The 18,698-nt window shown below is 44.5% G+C and overlaps 1 protein-coding gene across 1 annotated transcript; it reads left to right on the plus strand.

Annotated features, from left to right (window-relative positions):
* Positions 1 to 1,754: 1,754 nt before the first annotated feature.
* Positions 1,755 to 17,030, plus strand: ASB9 (ankyrin repeat and SOCS box containing 9; the record flags this gene model as incomplete). The annotated part of the gene is made up of 7 exons (XM_084277166.1): positions 1,755 to 1,908; positions 8,399 to 8,478; positions 9,577 to 9,684; positions 10,598 to 10,748; positions 11,311 to 11,445; positions 12,724 to 12,915; positions 16,906 to 17,030. Exons 1-7 carry the CDS (start codon positions 1,815 to 1,817, stop codon positions 17,028 to 17,030), a joined length of 885 nt encoding a protein of 294 aa, XP_084133292.1. The 5' UTR covers positions 1,755 to 1,814.
* Between the last annotated feature and the right edge of the window lie 1,668 nt (positions 17,031 to 18,698).

Consider the following 18,698-nt stretch of genomic DNA (forward strand, 5'->3'; position numbering starts at 1 on the left):
GACTTAGGGACTAAGGGACTTCTGTCTTGTAGGCTCCTTCTTACTGTGGTTGAATTTAAAGCTCTTAGCCAACGCTTCTTTGCCTATAACCCCTATCATCACATATTTGGATACATATGTAGATTCCTTTTAGTGGTGGAATTGCTGACATGTTTGCTAATATGGATAAAGATATGATTATACATGAGATGTGACAGCCTAGCTCCTGACTAAAGGGGGAAAAAACATTTTTCCACTCCTCATTTTATATGCTAATCATCAAAACCAATATTTATACCACTTTCTCAGTTTACACAATTTTCCACACAATGTTTTTAAAGCTTGACATTTCAATGGCTAAGGCACAAATGTAATTTCTAGTCAGACCAAAGTGTCAGTTTGCCTCCAGAATGAGAGGCCAAACCCAGGATCCAGGAGGACATTCTTCGGGGAAAGCCCTGGAAGGGGCAGTCCCTGTCCTCAGCAGTATTTTACAAGGAGCTGTGCACCCATGCATGCCCGAGCTACCTTCACAGATTTCCTGCTGGTGAGGTTAGGGGATGCCGTTCAGATGCTGTTTGTATCTTTTAACATCATTGATTATTTTTTAAAGTATGGACAAAGAAACTAAATACAATTCCAAGATCTCTTGCACGTGTTATAGAGAGCAGTAAAATTGGAGCCCAGTTATTTAGGTTCAGCTGAGTTACAATCAGAATTAGTCCAGGATTAGAAACTTTGCATCTTAACTTCTGCTTGAATGGATAAATTAAATGAAAAAAATAGTTACATAGTTTAGGCTTTTACATGGAAGTTCTGTCTACTTGCACTTGTAGACAAATGAGAAAATATTCAGGGACAGAAAAAGAATTTTGCTTTGGTAAATTATACTAATTTGTGAAAGAAAAAAGTGTAAATGAAGATGCTCCATGAGAACAGAATTTCTGCAAACAGACCCAGAGAAATGAGGCAGAGGTCCTCCTGAAAAAAGCCATGGCCATTTGTTCTCTGGTAAGTTTGCAATGTTTATTTTGGACCAAGAAACTGCTTAAAAAAAATCAAAGGGCGCTGGCTCATATACAAAGACCACGACTCAGTGAAATTGATTGAACCACGGGGGTAGGGAAACGAGCTTGTGCAGCACCGTGATTTCCACGCCATGGAGACAAGGCAGGGCCTCCAGTGGGAAGCTGGCTCCCCGGACATGTGGTTTCAATATCCGTAGGGTGTGCGGTGACCACTGCTGAGCAGCAGGCGTTCAGCACTCCCCTTCACCCATGCTGCTGGGGCTTGGGAGATAAGAAGGGTGGGTTTGCACAGTGTCCAGCGCCCAGGGAGGTGCATGGCAAAGTTCCCTGCAAGCAGCTTGCTGGGGACTGGTGCAGGTCTGCCTGTGCTCCCATCTCTGAGGGTTTTCTTTGCAAATCCCCTGAAGGCAGAGTTTGCTCAACTAGTTGAACTGGCTCTTCTGTCTTGTTTTTTTGGCAAACTAAGGATTTCCTTCCTGATAAAAAACGCATGGCAAGCGCCCCGATTGGGTGCTGAGTTGCAGAGGATGTGACATCAGGCACATCTCTCGCTTCGCCTGATCGCTGGCTGCCTCCCAGGGCAGCCAGGGAGCTGTTTCGTTAAATCCCAACCCAGGTACTCGAGTTTCTGCACAGAGTACTGCCGGCACTGCGTCCCGGGCTGCTGCGAGGGCTGCTCGGCTCCTACGCGCAGAATCTGCTTAACAGATCACTCCCACCACGGGGGCTCGCTGGGGACAATGGAATTTGAACTCTCCAGGCTGTGAAGTGGAAAAGCAGAAGTTTTTTCACTCAGGCAGGGCTGAGATGGATGATGAGGGAACGAATCGAAGCGCCAGCAAACTGCAAGGAGTTGGAGGCCAGGCGTCTGCAACGTCTCTATCAAGCGCGCCGATGAGGGGTAAGTAACGCTCCTGCCTTGCTGCCAGCCTTTGCCTCCACCAGAAACGGTGGAGGAGCAGTGGAGTGGGCAGGCTACAGGCTCCTCCTGATGTCCTGCCTCCAGGGCAGGTCTGCACTGAGTCCCGTACAATGTCCCCATGCCCTCGCACTTCAGAAGGGATTTTAATAAGCTATTCCTATTTAACACTGATTTTTTTTGTCTGGTTCTGTACTGCAGTTTGTACAAGTGGATAGAAATGCAGTACTTGAACCACAGCATGCTGAAAAAGAAGTTGCAATGTGGCATGTTTGACTTAGATGAGTGCCAGCTGGAAACTCAACGCTGGCTCAGTTCCTCTTCTTTTCCATTCATTTCCTTCCCTTCCTCCTCTCCTTTCTCCTGTCTTTTTCTTTTCCTCCTTTCCTTTCCCATCTTTTTCTTCTTTTCTTCTTTTCTTTTTCTCTTTTTCTTCTTCATCTTCATCTTTGTCTTCATCTTCCTGCTCCTTGTTTTTCTTTGCTTTTCCTCATCTTATTCCTCTTCTTACTTGCTTTCTTCTTGTTTTTTTTTTTTCTTTATCATTTTCATTCTATTTTTTTTTCATTAAGAAGAGCAGACCCAAGTGTTGCTGCCAAGGCTGAGCCACCAGCTCTAGTGGCTTCTTCCACAATGACCAAGGCATTGTGGTCAGTTGTCACCAGTGCTCTTGTGGTTACCAGTAAAGAGTTATTCAGAGTAATGGCCTCTATCATTTCTCTGCTCTCTGGCCCAGAGCCATTGAAAATATGACATGGTGACAAAAGACAAGTAATTTAACCTCACATGACAGTTTAGCTGGTTGTGCTCCCTGCAGCTCTGTGTTCTGAGAAGCTACTCCTTCAGCTCATGGTGAGTGCACAGGGAATGAGGTAAATTAGGATAATGTGACTTTACACTGTCCTCTCTCCTTACCTGGGCTGTTCAGGATGCTTTCATTCATATCAAATAGAAAATTAAGACCTTAAAACCACAATGCAAAGATGATCAGTATATCTGCTGTGTTTTCTGTGGGGAGCCCACATGCCACCCTGCTGCACACTGATCATTTGGTCCTTTGAAAATAAGCGTTCAGGCAGTTCCTCTTGTGTCTGCCTGCTCCTCAGCAGAGTTAATAGGCTCTGCTGGTGACTTACCACAGAAATATATTTGGCTCAGGCTACATATATCACAAAATTTGGGGGAAAGCCTTACAGTGTGAAAATTACCATTTGCAATACTGTTATATACAATGCCATAGGCACGTGTGTATGCAAATGCGTATGCAACAGCATACCTCTGCCAGGAGGGTTTCAAAGGCCCTTGTGAGCAGCACCGTGCATGACAACCGCAGAATAAAACCAGCCTGGGGAGAGGCACAGAGGCTGGAAAAAGGTACTGTCAGCCATCGCCACAAAGACAAGCGCTCTTTCTAGAAAGGTACTGTGAATGCTCTGTGGCCCACAGGGAGCAGCCAGGCTTCACATGTCTGTGTGCTTCTTGCTATAAGGCTCTCTCTGTGTACGCCGTGCTGCCAGTGTTCATGTGCCCAAGTGATGGCAATGCAATCAAATATGACCAGGGGTTTAAGGTCACCTCTGGGCTGGCTGGGATTTTCATGGTGAAAGTGGACCCAGTGCCACTGAAAGCCAGTGAGGTTTGGATGTCTAGGTGCTGACGGTCCTGAGGTCTGATTCCACTTTCCTGTGGACTAAGGTGTGGGTAAATTTCCAACTTGAATAAATGGTCTCATTCGTCTTTGAGAGAATGGTTATACATATTTTTGGCAATCAGAAATCCTTGTTACTGTGGTGGTACATGCAGTGAACGCTGCTGTACCACCCACGTGTACAGCTTTGCTCCATCATGGGCAGCTCTGGTGGGCAAAACGTTTTGAACACTTTCCCAAAAGTCACTATTTCAGGATTTTAAATATCCATGGCCAGTTAACACTGGCATTTGCTTAGGCTTTGTTCAAAACCCTGTGTGTGGTATAAACACTGTTCATATATATTACTGATGGCATGCCTTTTGTGCTGTGCAAAAGGTGAGAGTGAGACCCCAGCATGTACTCCTCTAGGCAAGAAAAATGACTTCCAGCCTGGAGTAGGCAGAAGAAGCAAATGTTGCAGTTTGCAGGAGGGTAATGCCCTGGGTGCAGGAACTAGTGAAATTTGCCTTCCACTTCAGGGTGGCTGCCTCCCCAGCATTGCTTCAGGATGGAGGTGTTTGCTGCAGATGGAGCTGGGGCAGGAGAGGGCAGGTCAGGGCCACTCTGTTCATATTGGCAGATTTGGGGGTACGTCACAGAATCACAGAATCACAGAATTGTAGGTGTTGGAAGGGACCTCCAGAGGTCATCGAGTCCAACTCCCCCTGCCCAAGCAGGTTCCCTAGGCCAGGTCGCACAGGGAGGCGTCCAGATGGGTCTTGAATATCTCCAGAGAAGGAGACTCCACATCCCCCTGGGCAGCCTGTGCCAGGGCTCTGTCACCCTCACTGTGAAAAAGTTCTTCCGCATGTTGGTGCGGAACCTCCTGTGCTCCAACTTGAGGCCATTGCCCCTTGTCCTGTCTCCACAGACCACTGAAAAGAGGCTGGCTATTTCCCCTTGTGTCCCACACTTCGGATATTTATAATAAATAATTAATAAGATCCCTTCTCAGTCTTCTTTTCTCAAGACGGAACAGCCCCAGTTCATTTATCCTTTCATGTTGTGGTGACTAGTCATCAAGCCTGCCTTTAAACTCCCTCTTCAAAATGTATCCAACATTAGTAGGAAGCTGCCATAGGCCTCCCCTTCTGTTTAAGAATAAAAGCCTCAGTTCCTTTCAGTACAGAATTCCCAACGGGATTATGTGTTGGCACATACCTCTTCTTTTTTCTGCTCACATTTTGACACTTATGTGGTCAATCTTTTAATTCATATTTAAGACTTGGTAAAAGTGCAAGAAAATGGCCAGTCTATAGATGACAATGGTCCAGTTTGGCTCTTCTTTTAGAGTCTCAATAGAAACCTGCCTTTTCTCAAGCAAGCTCTGAATGGATAAATTCTACACATGGATGTGATAGTAAGATCATACACCTCCCTCTTTGTCATGAGAGTGCTGGCACATTGGTGTAACAACTTCATAGTTTGCACAACACCTTGTCCGTATTTGTGTGACCAAAAAAGATCAAGCTGCAGCTCACAAAACTGGTTTCCAATCTAGATTTTTAGAATTACTATAAACAGGCTTCTCTCATAACTCATGCAGATTGGGCAATGGCATTGGTTTATAAATGGGAAAATCAAAAGCCTTTTACAGAGCCTGGATACGCAACCAGTGGTAAGACAGGCAGGATCAGCACGAACAACAGCATGGTCAGATAAGCATCATCTGTCACACATCATTTTTAAAACAAAGCTATTTTAGTCAATTAATAATACTGTGCTTTAGTAACTGCTGCATGGTTTGGCTTCCCTTATGAGACCAGAACCACGGATTCTGGAAATGGCTGTCCATTTGCTAAAGGATATTTGTGAACTTACCGGAACTATGTGTTGTGGGACATTGCCCATGGAATGTGGGAGGAGGCTGGTGGAGCTCAAACACTGCCAATAACAAAAAATACAATTTTCTTTGAAACCTGAGTGATGTACATTACCCACATTTCCCAGGTTCATTCCCCTGTTCATTCCATGCACTCAATGCCAGACCCAAAAATGTACTGGTGTTACATGTCTTGCATCCTTTGGCTTTCTAATTTTGAGGCTTCTTCCAAATATGAAACACGGCTGAATTGGTCAATTTTTCTGTGCCTGTGATGCCTGAGTTGCTTCTCAGTTTCTGTTTTTTTACCCCTTTGACTTTCATAGTGAAAGTAATGCAAGACTGGAAAGGATCACCTGACTTATGGAGTCTCATCTTTTGAGCTATTTCTATACTGCTAGATAAAAGAGATTGGGATTGTTTCTGTCCTTGAGACCAAATGGTGCAGACTGACTAGCTTTCTCATCTTTACCAGCTGTAGGTTCAATACTGAACTATCCTCCTAACTTTCTTGGCAGTGCAGATTTACCTACCAAGTCTGCATAGTCTCTGACAGTGTCTCACAGTCACAGGTAACAGTGGGATGCATGGAAGGTTTCAAAATGTCCACCAAACACCTAGTCTGATGGCCATGGTAAGTAGATCACCAAACACCTTCCCAGTTCCCTGGCGACAAAATTCTGGTCTTAAGGAGAAGACTCAAATCCTAGTGTAGTCAGTCAATAAGCCATTGTTCAGTGACAGTAAGATGCAAAATGTACAGATTTTCAAGAGTGTGCTATTCGAATAAACACTGTGATGGACATCGAGTGGCTCAAAATGGTATCTTGTAGCTGTAGAAATATCCTCCTGCTTACCTGAACAATTCTAGACAAATCTATTGCACTGTCATAAGAGAGTCTTGCAAGAACAACTTTTTGCAGCCACTGTGGCAGCAAAAAAATCACCCACCTACCTAACACAGCCATGCAAGCAGAGATCTTCTGTGTGTGACAGACACAACACATTTCAGATACCATCTTCAGGTCACAACTTACTTAGTGCAGAATTTTTCAATCACAAAACCATTGCAAGTCTCACTATACCAGATCTTATCTTGTTTAAATTTTATGTCCTCTACTGACCAGCCTTGAAGGTGAGAGAGCAATAGCCCAATAGGCTGAGTGACAGCTGACACAGTTGGTTATCTGCCTGTCCCGGCGCATCATGGCACAGCCAGAAGGGGCAGGACATCAGCCGTGGGATATGCACGTTCATACCCGAGACAAGGCAAGATCTGTGAATCTCACATAAGCACTGACATCATCAGCTAATCTGTAATAGTCACTTTAAAGAATTATAATGGATTATTAGGTTTTGTTGCTGAAGGAGGATTTCTTGCTGTTAAGCATCCTACTCCGTGCAAATGATCTATTCCAGTCCTTGAAAACCTCAGGATCTCATCCAAGTTGGCCATTGAGGTTTTCTCTGCAGTTAGTGGAAGGAAAGTGAGACAACTCCAGAGAGCAGCAAAACGTCTTTCCAAGAGAAGCTGGGTGAAATGCCCTCTGGAAATGTTTCTCTTCATTCCCAGAGGGAACCTGTGCCATTAATGTAGACCAGAGTTTTGAGACCATGAATATTGAAGGAGGTAAATGTCTCCCAGGGAGATTATTGCTGTCAGTGGGCCCTGAGGCATAATATCTGCAGTAATGAAGATCCCCTTCTTTTAATATTTGTATGGTCCTCATAACTAAGCTAGTTTGTTTCACTGTATTAAAATAAAAGGCAAACACAATGGCTAGGGAAGTGAAACATCCAAGTCATTAGCAGCAACTGTTTCCTCAGACCTTCATGTTACTCAGTGCAGTGGAGGAAAGATACGCATATCTTGTAAAAGGCATCAAATAATGCTTGTGCCTGGCAGAAAGATCTTTCAAAAAAGCACTCTACATGACTTGACAGGTTTGGTAAGAAGTTTAACCCTAAGGTTTCCCTCCTGTGCCTCTTTGATCCAGCCAGAGCTATGCTGACTCATTTCCAGTAATTATTTCTGTCATGTGGTATTTTTCTGGACATCAAGCTCTATATACCAAGATTACTTGGGAACACTACTTAAGATTCATTTTCTGACAAGGACCTTTTGTGCCTTCTCAGCTGTCTGGCAAGGTAACTTGAAGTCAATCTTTCACATAAGACCTTACAAGAGCAAACATTAATCTATTTGCTTTATTTGGGCACTTAAAGTATCCGTGTATTTATCGCAGTAGTAGGAACCCTTTGTGACCTACTTCAGCCCTCACAGGTTGGGCCTGCGTCCTCACTGCTGTGCAGCTTGTGTCCCACCCCATCCCATCAGCTGTCCCTACAAGCTGAGGCAGACCCTTGCTTGGAGCTCCAATCCATACATGCTGTATCTCCCTCTGTGGTTTCTACAGCTCAGAAATCAGTGATATTAGTAACAGCAATACAGCTGTTACTTAAATTACACTGCTGCACAGGCTAACACCAAATGCTGAAAATGGAGGAGCAAAATCAATGGGTAGCACTATCTGCATTATCTACTTGTACTTTGGCACCTTCTCTTGTTAGGTATTGTGGACTCTCGCCCACAGCTCTGAGCAGGGGTGAATGACCAAGCAGCCATACCCTCTTCAAAACATAGATCTTCTGAGCTAATTGATAATGTGCAATGATCTGGTAAAAACAAAGGCACCAGGAGAAGCGAGGGACAAGCTCAGTCAAAGCAAGGTAATATTCTGCAACTCTCAGAGCACCAACACAGCACGAGTTAAAAACACATTCAGATTGAAGCTGTCCTCTTGTCTTCCTCCCTCCCGGCAGCTGCTCCAAGGAAAGCTTGGCAACTCAAGTCATAAATCAGAAGAAAAGTTTCCTGGAGTCACACATTTGAAGCAAAGTATGGTGATGAAACAGTCCATGGTGATGTTAGCCTTTTTACTGTCTTTTTCTTTATACAGACTTCGTTTCAGACTGGTCTCCTTTACACGATGCCTCTATCCATGGGCGTCTGCTCACTCTGAAGAAACTCATCAAACAGGTACCCCTCTGTTGACTAAAAAGAAGTGAAATCTGCCTGAAACATATATATATATATATTTTCTACAAGCATTTTTTCCTAGCACAAGCTCTGTGCATTAAGCTGATGATATATTGAAACATGTATCCTGGGTTATACTTTAATTTTGGTGCTGCTAATGGGACCCCAGTCATTGGAATCTCTGGGTGGCTGGGGGGTTCCTTCTGCAGCTCCTTTTCCTGCAAGCAGCATTTCGTGCCCTGGGTTAGGAGGTAGCCCTATACCCAGACAAGGCTCGGGTTGAGGCTTCAGCCACCCACCCACATGTCTGTTTCTGAAGTGCCTAGGGGTATCCAGGACCCCAGCTCCCACTGCAGAAGGCCAGGTTGGGAGAAGTGATTTCTGAATGTTATTGCTCCGTTTCCTCAAAGCTCTTGGCTTTAGCCTGTGGAGGAGTTGATGAAAAGGAAAGGATGATAAGAAAATTAGAAACTCTTCCAGCTTAATCTTCTGGAGCACCAAGACTGCTAGAAACAAAAGATCCTATAGAATCAAACCAATGGTTTCTAGTGAAAGGGATGGCTTTCCTTCAGACCATGCCATGCTCTGACCAAAGACCAGAACACACCTCAAAAACATTTCAGGATTCAATCTGATCAAACAACTGCAGACTCAGCTGGCAGGAGGTCAGGATGCTTCAGTGTTGATGCAAAATTTGGTGGTCATGACCCTGCCAAGAACTCTATCAGCAGTCTTTAATCCTGTTTTTTCCTTATTTCAGTGTTTACTATTCATGGTGTAGTAAAATTTAATCTATACCAAATTCCTAAAAGGATGTCTGTAATGACCCATCTGACTGTCTGCTGCCTACAGCTTTCTGTCCCAATTAGCAGCGTTTAGAAGGCATAACCTTTGGTATGTCATGCCAGTGAAAGCATGACAGCTTCTTTCTCTGCTTAGCTACTGAGATGAGCAACTCCAGGAAGTTGAGTAAGGTGTGATGTGAGGAAGGTGTGATTACATAGAGCTTTAAAGATCATTATAGAAAGGGTTGGGGCTTTATTTGTATGGGGTTTTTTTGGTAGTGATTTGTAATTATATTGTCTATTAATTCATCAGGGGAGTGATGTGAATCTTGTTACAGCAGACCAGGTGTCTCCTCTCCATGAAGCATGCCTAGGGGGTCATGCTGCTTGTGCCAGTCTCCTATTAAAACATGGTGCTCAGGTGAGTGTGTGACTGACAGACCATTTTCTCCAGTGTTAGCATGTTGTATTATCACACTCATGCTAGTGATGTACCATTTCATGACAATGTATCACTGCAATTTACACTCATCTGAAAGTATACATTATAAAATGCACTTCTTGATCAAGCAATCCAAAAAAGCACCGACAAAAATCAGTTACTAATGTTCTTTGGATGAAGGCACAATGTTCTCATCATTTACTGAATAGAATAAGGGGAAGTTCCTCTGACAAAGATTTGTAATCCTGCAAAAATTAAGGGTACAGTTTATTTTCTGCACACGCTAATCCCATTGGTGTCTATATGCAGAGGCTTAAGTAGAGGTGTAGGACTCTTAGGAGCAGCTGATGATAAAATAGGGAGGAAATGGAAGCAGCATGCAAGCACGATGGTGTGTCTCATGGACTCTACTTTTCAAGCTAATGTCAAAGTTACAGTGGATAAGAAAATTAACTCATTGTACATATATTAGCTTTCAGATTTTGTTTTTTTTGGTTTTTTTTTTTTTTTAAGGGAAAGGGGGCTTCACAGTTTCAGCTAAAAATGCACCGTTTAAGGACAGGGCAATGGGCAGGACTGTTTCAGTTGAGATAACTGCAGAATGGGCACACATTTAAGTGGGTAGCCTGGGAACTCCCAAATGACACTGGAGTGGCACTCATTAGACATTCATTTGAAGGAGGAGAGACGTGGCGACCACTTTAGAAGTATTGTTTTAATGATCTTTTTAATTTAAAATTGTCACCCTCAGAAGAAGACAATTTTTGCAAGGAATTCCGTAAAAAGTATTGAGAATCTTATTTTCTGTAAAGAAACTTTGTAAGTTTAATGCATTTTGAAATACTGAGAAGATGAAGGAAAAGCCTGATAGCGGTTAGGTTTTTTCCCCCAGGTGAATGGAGTTACTGTCGACTGGCACACTCCGCTGTTCAGCGCTTGTGTCAGTGGCAGTGTGGCTTGCTTGACTTTACTGCTGCAGCATGGAGCCAGCCTACACCCACCCTGTGAATTGGCATCACCCATCCATGAAGCTGCTAAGAGAGGTAATGTCATTGGCTTCAGCATTCCTTTCCATGTTCCTAGCAATGTGTTGAAGTGAAAAAGAGATATAAAAATTACTTTTTTTTTAATTTGAAACACCTTCCCAGTTAGTCTCATTGCAAGTGGTGCAATCCCTCCCAGCCTGGTGCTCACTGAGGGCACCTCATCTGGACTTTTGTGGCCTCTGGGTTCATGTGGTGACACCTGGAAGGGGTTGCATTGTCCAAGTCAGCTGCCTGCAATGTGGACATCTGAGAGAGTTGTTTGATTATCTTCAGAAGCAGTGGAGAGAAATACAGCACGACTTTGTCTCCCCTCTTCAGTAGACATCTGAAATGGGAGATGAAATGCAACAGCTTTAGCCTGTTTTGCTAGCAGGGGGGTTGCAGCTCCCGTTTCCCAGGTTGGAAGCACTGACTGGAGTGGACAGAAGTATTACAATACCATGTCCTGACAAAACATTGAATGTTTGCCAAATTACTCTGCTGCAACAGAGGATTTGCTGGAAAAAAAAAAAAAAAAGCCTGATCTCTGAGAGTTGACTCTTCCTTTATCCCTTTTAAGGTCACGTGCAATGTGTCGAATTCCTCGCATCCTGTGGGGTAAATATAGATCACAACATCAAGCATCTGGGTACTCCACTTTATGTCGCTTGTGAGAACCAGCAAGTGAAGTGTGCCAAGAAGCTGCTTGAGTCAGGTAAAAAAAAAAACAAAACAAAATAAAGGATGATGTACTTTTATTTCCTGCAACACCTGTCTTTGGATTCTCTTTGATGAAATACTTAGAGGTGCTCCTGCTCCGGAACCTGGAGACGTTTCGGTCCTAAAGGCAGCCCTGGGTTAAATGGGGAAGCAGGGTGACCAGGGTCTTCTTGATCCAGGAACTCAGCTTTACAGGTCCCAAAAAAAGTGATGGGTGATTGTGGATTTCCCATAGCCAGTGGTGCTGAGAACAAACACTATCCATTGCAGCACCTGTGTGTGTGATGCTGCACATATTTCAAGTGGGCAGGAGAAATTTCCTTTTTTTCCCCTTTTCCTCCATCTTTACTCAAAACAACTGTCTCATTTTCTCGTAGCATTTCTGCAAACATGTTTTAAGTCACACTGACTTTGTGAAAGGTTTAAAACACTTCCAACACAGAAAAGCATTCAGCACTGTACACTTTGCACCAAACAAACGTAGCTGTAAGTCTAAGTGCTTGGATAATCATGCAAAAATATGTCTTGCTATCTACAGTAGTGCATCTCTTCTAACCGAAGGGACCATGTGACCCAAAGTAGCCACATAACTAGTACAAAAGCAATGGACCAGCAAAGCCTCTTTGGAAAAAAACAAGCCAATCACATTGATCACCTTATGCACTATTTAGCACACTGGCCTTTTTTTTGGAAGAAGTCAAATAGAAATTAATCTAAATATTAAATATACGGCTATTGCTTCCTACTTTCTGCCATTTTGGTTTCTTTGCTGCCGTCTATGTATGAGTATGTGCACTTAAAAGCATTATAAATAGTTTTAAATTCTTCACCTCACTCTTCATAGGGTGTTTTAAGAGCTGTTAGCTTGGGATAATGGATGAGGAACACTCATTAGGGGTGCTTGCTTATATCCTCCTCTGTCAAGGGCCTCTAGAACTTTTCCATCCTCACATTTTTTTTCCCAGGTACTTTAGCATTTGGAAATCTCACTGGCTTAAGCTTCCAGTACAGAGCAGGTTGAAACCCTGCATTCATTTTAATGGAATGGGGCACAGGGATGGGGTGGAAGTACATCTTTATCCTGTTTCGAGATATCGATGGGGTGGGCTATGGATGAAAGACTTCCCCATGTATCATTGCTCTGGGATCATTTTCTCCTCCTCAATCAGTGCAAGTTGTGCACATGCAAATTTTAGTACTGAGCCCCAGCATAAGGAAACCCACCTCTAGGCTACCGTACAGTCACTATTCTTTGTCATCTGTTGGTGTTCAGGAGCAAATGTGAACAGTGGCAAAGGCCGGGACTCCCCTCTGCACGCAGCTGCCCGGAACTGCAGCGTGGAGCTGGTAACGCTGCTGATTGACTTTGGAGCGGACATTTGGGTGAAGAACGCCGAAAGCAAGAGGCCGATGGAGCTGGTTCCACCTGGCAGTCCTGTGGGCCGACTCTTCCTGCAGAAAGAAGGTGCTCCTTAGGTTTTATTTGTATTGTTCACCCAGGATTTGTTAAAGAAAAAGCACAACAAACTGCTGCACTGCACAAGGATATGCTTTTCCATGCTATGAGCTCTACAAAACTGAGGAACACTAAGCTCATTTCCGTTCACTGACACTGGGACACTCTGCTTTCTGTGTCAGAAGTGTCTCTGGATGAGAGACACCTAGGCATGTTGATCAACAGCTGGCTGAAAATGAGCCAGCAGTGTGCCCAGGTGGCCAAGAAGGCTGACAGCATCCTGGCCTGCATCAGGAACAGTGTGGCCAGCAGGAGTAGGGAAGGGATCCTTTCCCTGTACTCCATGCTGGTGAGGCCGCACCTGGAGTACTGTGTTCTGTTTTGGGCCCCACACTATAAGAAGGACATCAAGATGCTTGAGTGTGTCCAGAGAAGGGCTACAAAGCTGGTGGAGGGTTTAGAAGACAATTCTTACAAGGAGTGGTTCGGGGAGCTGGGATTGTTTAGTTTGGAGAAAAGGAGACTGAGCGGAGACCCCATCACTCTCTACAACTACCTAAAAGGTGGTTGTAGTGAGGTGGGGGTCAGTCTCTTCTCCCTGATAGCTAGTGACAAGGGGAAATGGTCTTAAATTTTGTCAGGGGAAATATAGGCTGCATATTAGGAAAAAAATCTTTACTGAAAGAGTTTTCAGATAGTAGAACAGGCTGCCCAGGGAGGTAGTGGAGTCACCGTCACTGGAGGTGTTTAAAAGAAGAGTAGATATTGTACTTGGTGACATGGTCTAGTGTTGGACCTAGTAGGGCTGGATAGATGGATGGACTTGATGATCTTGAAGGTCTTTTCCAAACATAACCATTCTATGATTCTACGATTGTATGAATATTGTGGTGCACTAATAGGGTAACAGTAACAACAGCAACCTGTCTTTCATCCACCAGGCTGTGAATCTACTGCATCGAATGGAGCTTGCAATATAATTCAAAACAGAATTTGGGGTGAAAAAATAAGCAAAGCAGTCCTTAGAAAGCAACGGTGGCTTACCTAAAGCACTGAAGTCAGTGGCAGTCTCTCAGTTCTCCTGTTTGTGAGATGGGAGTAGACCCAGGAGTGTTAACCATAGCGCACCAACAAACAAGCAGAAAATCCCCTCTGGTGGGACTTCAGGCTAGCTGGTCAGTGCTTGGACTGGGATCTTTGGTCATACAATACACTGATAGTCAGGTACTGGCCAGATACTGGTCTCAGCATAAATGCAACATTGCAACCAGAAAATTTTTGTCTGTGTTACTGAAAAAAGGTTATTTGCACTTTACTTTTATTATTTGGCCAAGATCTTATACAAGTGTAAAAGTATCTTTAAAATGAAAGACTTTTTGTGGGGGATGAAGAAAAACAGCACAAAAATGTTAATGAATACATACATACGTATCTATATACACACACACACACGTAGAAACTAGGCTTTTTTAAAAGCCAACATTTTATGCTGAAAAATCCAGCAGTATCAAATTGTAGGCTTAACCCTTAGGAAGTGCTTATTTAGAACCTTTAAATTAAATACTTACAGTAAATTTTTATTTTATTGGCTATGAATACTTCAATGAATTATGGAGCGGAATCATATATACCAATCGTCAGGAAAATTAGAATAAGTTTTCTCAAGACTAATTGTTGGTGTACTTGTGTTCTTTAGATGTTGTCATTCAGGCAAAATGTGCACATTACCAAATACTTTTCATTATTTTAAACAAGTTTCTGATGGTATAGTCCGTGAATTTATTATTCCAGTTGCGTGTTGATGTGATTGTGGTCGTGAATAGGTTTGCACCAAGGAAAAGCTGTGATAATGAAGTGATGAAGCAGGCCCTAGTTGAAATAGTTACACCAAAAGAATAGCTAAAAAACAACTGTGCTGTGCGTGTTATGTATGAGTAATGGGTATTTGGTTTCCCCATCTAATCTGTGGCGCACAGAACAGTGATCTTTTTGAGCTCCAGTCCCTGCCGTGTCAGACTCCTGACTCCCGTGGCACCGCGTGTGTCCTGTTTATTTGAGATAGAAAACCATTTCAGGCACACCCTGTGGAGCCAGCCCAAGAAGTGCTGCTGAGGCTGAGCTGACAGCCTGGGCAGTAAGGAACTTTATTTAAAGTGAAAATCAGCAATCAAAATCAGAAATGATAGATGCCTGAAGGGTGTTCTGCTCCTGAATTGGGTTTTTTTCTGATGTTCTCCAGCATGCCCCTCTCTGAGTCGGGTTATGCCTGGTGGGCAGCTGATGTTTAACTTCTTTGGCTGGCTGAATGGTTGCAAATGGGTGGGAGTGGTGCAAACTATCCCTGCAGTTTCATGGGGAGGTTTAGCATGCTGGGGCAATCAGTGCCCACCAGCCCTGCTGCCCCTCAGCACCAGCATGGCTGAGATGCAGCTTGTCTGCCCCTACCCCAGGCATGGCTCCTCTGCCCCCCACACGCCACAGATGCTGGGGGTCAGCAGCCCTACACCCATAGCCAGAGTAGGTTGCAGGGAGTTTTTCCACCAGAGATGAGCAGGTGACTGTGTCGACCTGGAGTTGCCCTAAGTTTAACCCAGAGTAAGTGTAGTTGGTCTCTCTACCCAGGACTTCACCACGAAGATGGACTGCTGCCTACTCTGCTTGCATTGCAGGGACAGTACATGTGGATGGGAGAATTAGCTAGTGATCCAAAAATGCAGCCTTTTTTAAAGAGTATGCTTGCAGGTGCTCAATGTTTTTCAGTGCAGTGAAACTGCTGGCATTTTGATAAGTTTTCAGTCTTCAAGTTTTCTTTAATGGAAGAATTTTCAGTGAGATGTTTACGGCTGGACATTTATGTGTGGAATCAGAGTGGACAAGCACACATACAGTGAGATACTGCACTAGGTGGTCTCACTTGCCCCATATCAGCTTGCCTCGTTGCCTTGTACCCCAGCATATGGTAAATCATCTATGACTCCTAACAGGAGGATTGCAGCCCTTTGCATAGTCAGTGCAGCATATTTCAGCCTTGCAGAGCTGCTGAAGATGTCATGGCCTGCACGATGGAAGACTCAAGAACTGATTAAATCTGCCACCTCACCACAGTTTTGCTGCAGCCCCTGTTTCCTTCCCACTGCACCAGCACTAACATTTCAGCTCCCTGCGGACCGCTCTCTTACCCGCCCAGCCGGCAGGCACGGTGGCAGGTCACACTTAAACTTCCCTCTTCCAGTGAACCTACTCGCTTTCTACAACATCTCTCCTTATCTCCTCCTCACTCCCAGCGCCCAACCCCACAGCCACATTTGCTGCTGCCCTGCTTTGCCTTTCTTATCTGCCCTCCCACAGCCCTCCCGTGACCCACACTGCTGATCATCCCTGCCTGCAAGTCACATTGCAGGGAGGGGGTGGGAGAGTTGAGCACTCAACTCTGCTGCAGTTAAAAGCACCACACAGGATCTAACTCTTTGTGAAAAGGAGAAGCCCCCCCCCCCCCCCCCCCCCCGTCCCCCAGTAAGCATATAATGCCATTATATTTAAATAAATAATAGTTTTTAAAAAAACATCACAGATTGTTCAGCAGGGCTTTTATTTATCAGTATGGGGCTGGTTAATCTGGAAGGTTTAAATAAAGGATTAGATAGTATTTCCTTTAGCATGTGTTTGTCACTATTATGAAATACGCCTGAAGAAATCAGTGGGCTGCAAACTTGGATCTCACTGGGGGAGTTGAGGGGAAAGGACTTTGAATGAAGGAACAATCGTCTCTTTTCCTCAGACAACATGAAACACGTCATGATTGTGCAGCTTAAAGGGGAGACTGCTGCTGCTAACACTGATTGTGGACATGTAATGATAGAGAATGGCTAGGCTGGAATTGAATCATAGGTGGGCTGATGTCTTTTGGTGGTGCCAGTAATGCACAGCTGCCATTTCAGCTTTACAATTTTGGGGGCAATACAGCCACATATGTAATCTCTTCCCCATCTCTTTCCCCAGGGCCGTTGTCCTTGATGCAGCTGTGCCGCCTGTGCATCAGGAGGTGCTTTGGACACAAGCAGCATCAAAATATAACTGGACTTCTCCTCCCGGACGAGCTGAAACGTTTCCTTCTCCACGTTTAAGCCTTTTATCTTCAAAACGGTGCCTTTGATAACAGCAAGGTTTGCTGGGGAAAAGCCATTCTCATCAGTAGTGTAGTCCATGCCCACAATGTTAGTTTACAATAGTTGCTGGTCCCTAGTGAAGCCCTGGGTCCAAGAAGCGTGGGACCAACCAACTGGCTCAGTCCTCACTGACACTGCCCCTGGCAAATCCATCATTTGTAAAGGAACCGCTCTGCATGGTGGCATGGTAAAGCTTGGAAAGGTGACTCAGGACCCTCCCTAAAAAAGTGTAGAAAATGAGTGCAGCATTTTGAAGTAGGTCTCATGGTTCTCTGCACCTGGGCAGTTTCACAGGGTTCAAAGAAACTGCGTACCCCAGCCCAGCACTAGCAGCGTTCCACGTATATATCAAAGATGTGAAGGGTAACTACGCATTCTATGCAAGCAGCACGCACATGCCTGTCATCTGTGAGGTCTGTACCCACACCACTGCATGGATAGGGAAAGGAAACCCAACTGAACCTATTTGTGAAGCAGGTGAGGCCCTCTGGCAGATGTTATTTATTTTCTAAGTATATCACACTGCGGATAGACGAGTACCGACCAACAATCTTCTGCATTTAGGCCAGCATCTGAAACACGGATTTCTGCCGTGACAGCAAGTAGGTCACTGCTGATGGCAGCTCCCTACAGTGCCATAATAGTGGGGGAAAGGTTTTAATCATCCATTGAAGTCACTTATTCCTGATGCTTTGAGACATAAGGGAGCCACACTTCAGCACTACACATTTTCTCCTTGTAGCATATTATTTTTCAAGGACGTGGGCTAACAGGCTATCAGTGGCAGGCATTGAGTGCTACCCCCATTCTGCCCTGAAAAATTAGGTGATAGCTCCCAAGCATTTCTCAGTATGGACCAGAAAAACAGCAGCTTCTATCCTCTTTCCCCACTCAAGATACCTCATTCATAGCATTTTCCATGGGAGCGGTAGTAACACCACCTCCAATGCAGGGTCATAAAATAAACAATGAAAATACTGAAATTGAAGTCCATTCCAAATTAGAAAGGTAATGGGTAATTTCTGCCCCCTGCTCTGTTGCTGACCTGCTGGCTCACTGTGTGTGTCTGAAACAAACATGACATGTGGTTCTTATTCCATGGAGGTCATAAGAACAAATATTTCCTCCAGCTAAACTTCAACACTGGTTGTTTTTCTTTCCTCCCACCCCTCCCAAAATGTATACTGCTGCCACAAACCAAAGCACAATTATGACCATTCTGTGCTCTCCCAGGCGCTCCCCTGGGAATACTGACTGCTCGATACACAAGGCAGCAGAGATGCTGAAGCTCTGCCCCCTCTGCCTGCTGCCCTGTCCCCTCTCCAGCTCTGAACCACGGTGCATCTGCACCACCTGGGAGCAGCAGTGCACCCACTGACTCCCCCACCACGTCGCCCCTGCGTTGGAGGGGCCAATCAAGCACTTTGTTGATTTTGGAGATCTTTTTCTTCTTGACTTTGCTGTGAAGACTCCTGCAAGCGTGGGCTTGGTGTGTGAAAACTGAGATGACACCATTAATGTGAGAAATGAGGGTTCTCATCTTGTAAGTTGGAGAGACCAGCAGCCTTCAAGTACACAACATTGTTTTGGTGTTTACCAGCGTGCTGGTGCACACAGTGCAAGCCT

Source organism: Gallinula chloropus, assembly GCF_964237585.1.
Source record: "Gallinula chloropus genome assembly, chromosome: 1".
In the NCBI taxonomy this organism is placed as follows: Eukaryota; Metazoa; Chordata; class Aves; order Gruiformes; family Rallidae; genus Gallinula; species Gallinula chloropus.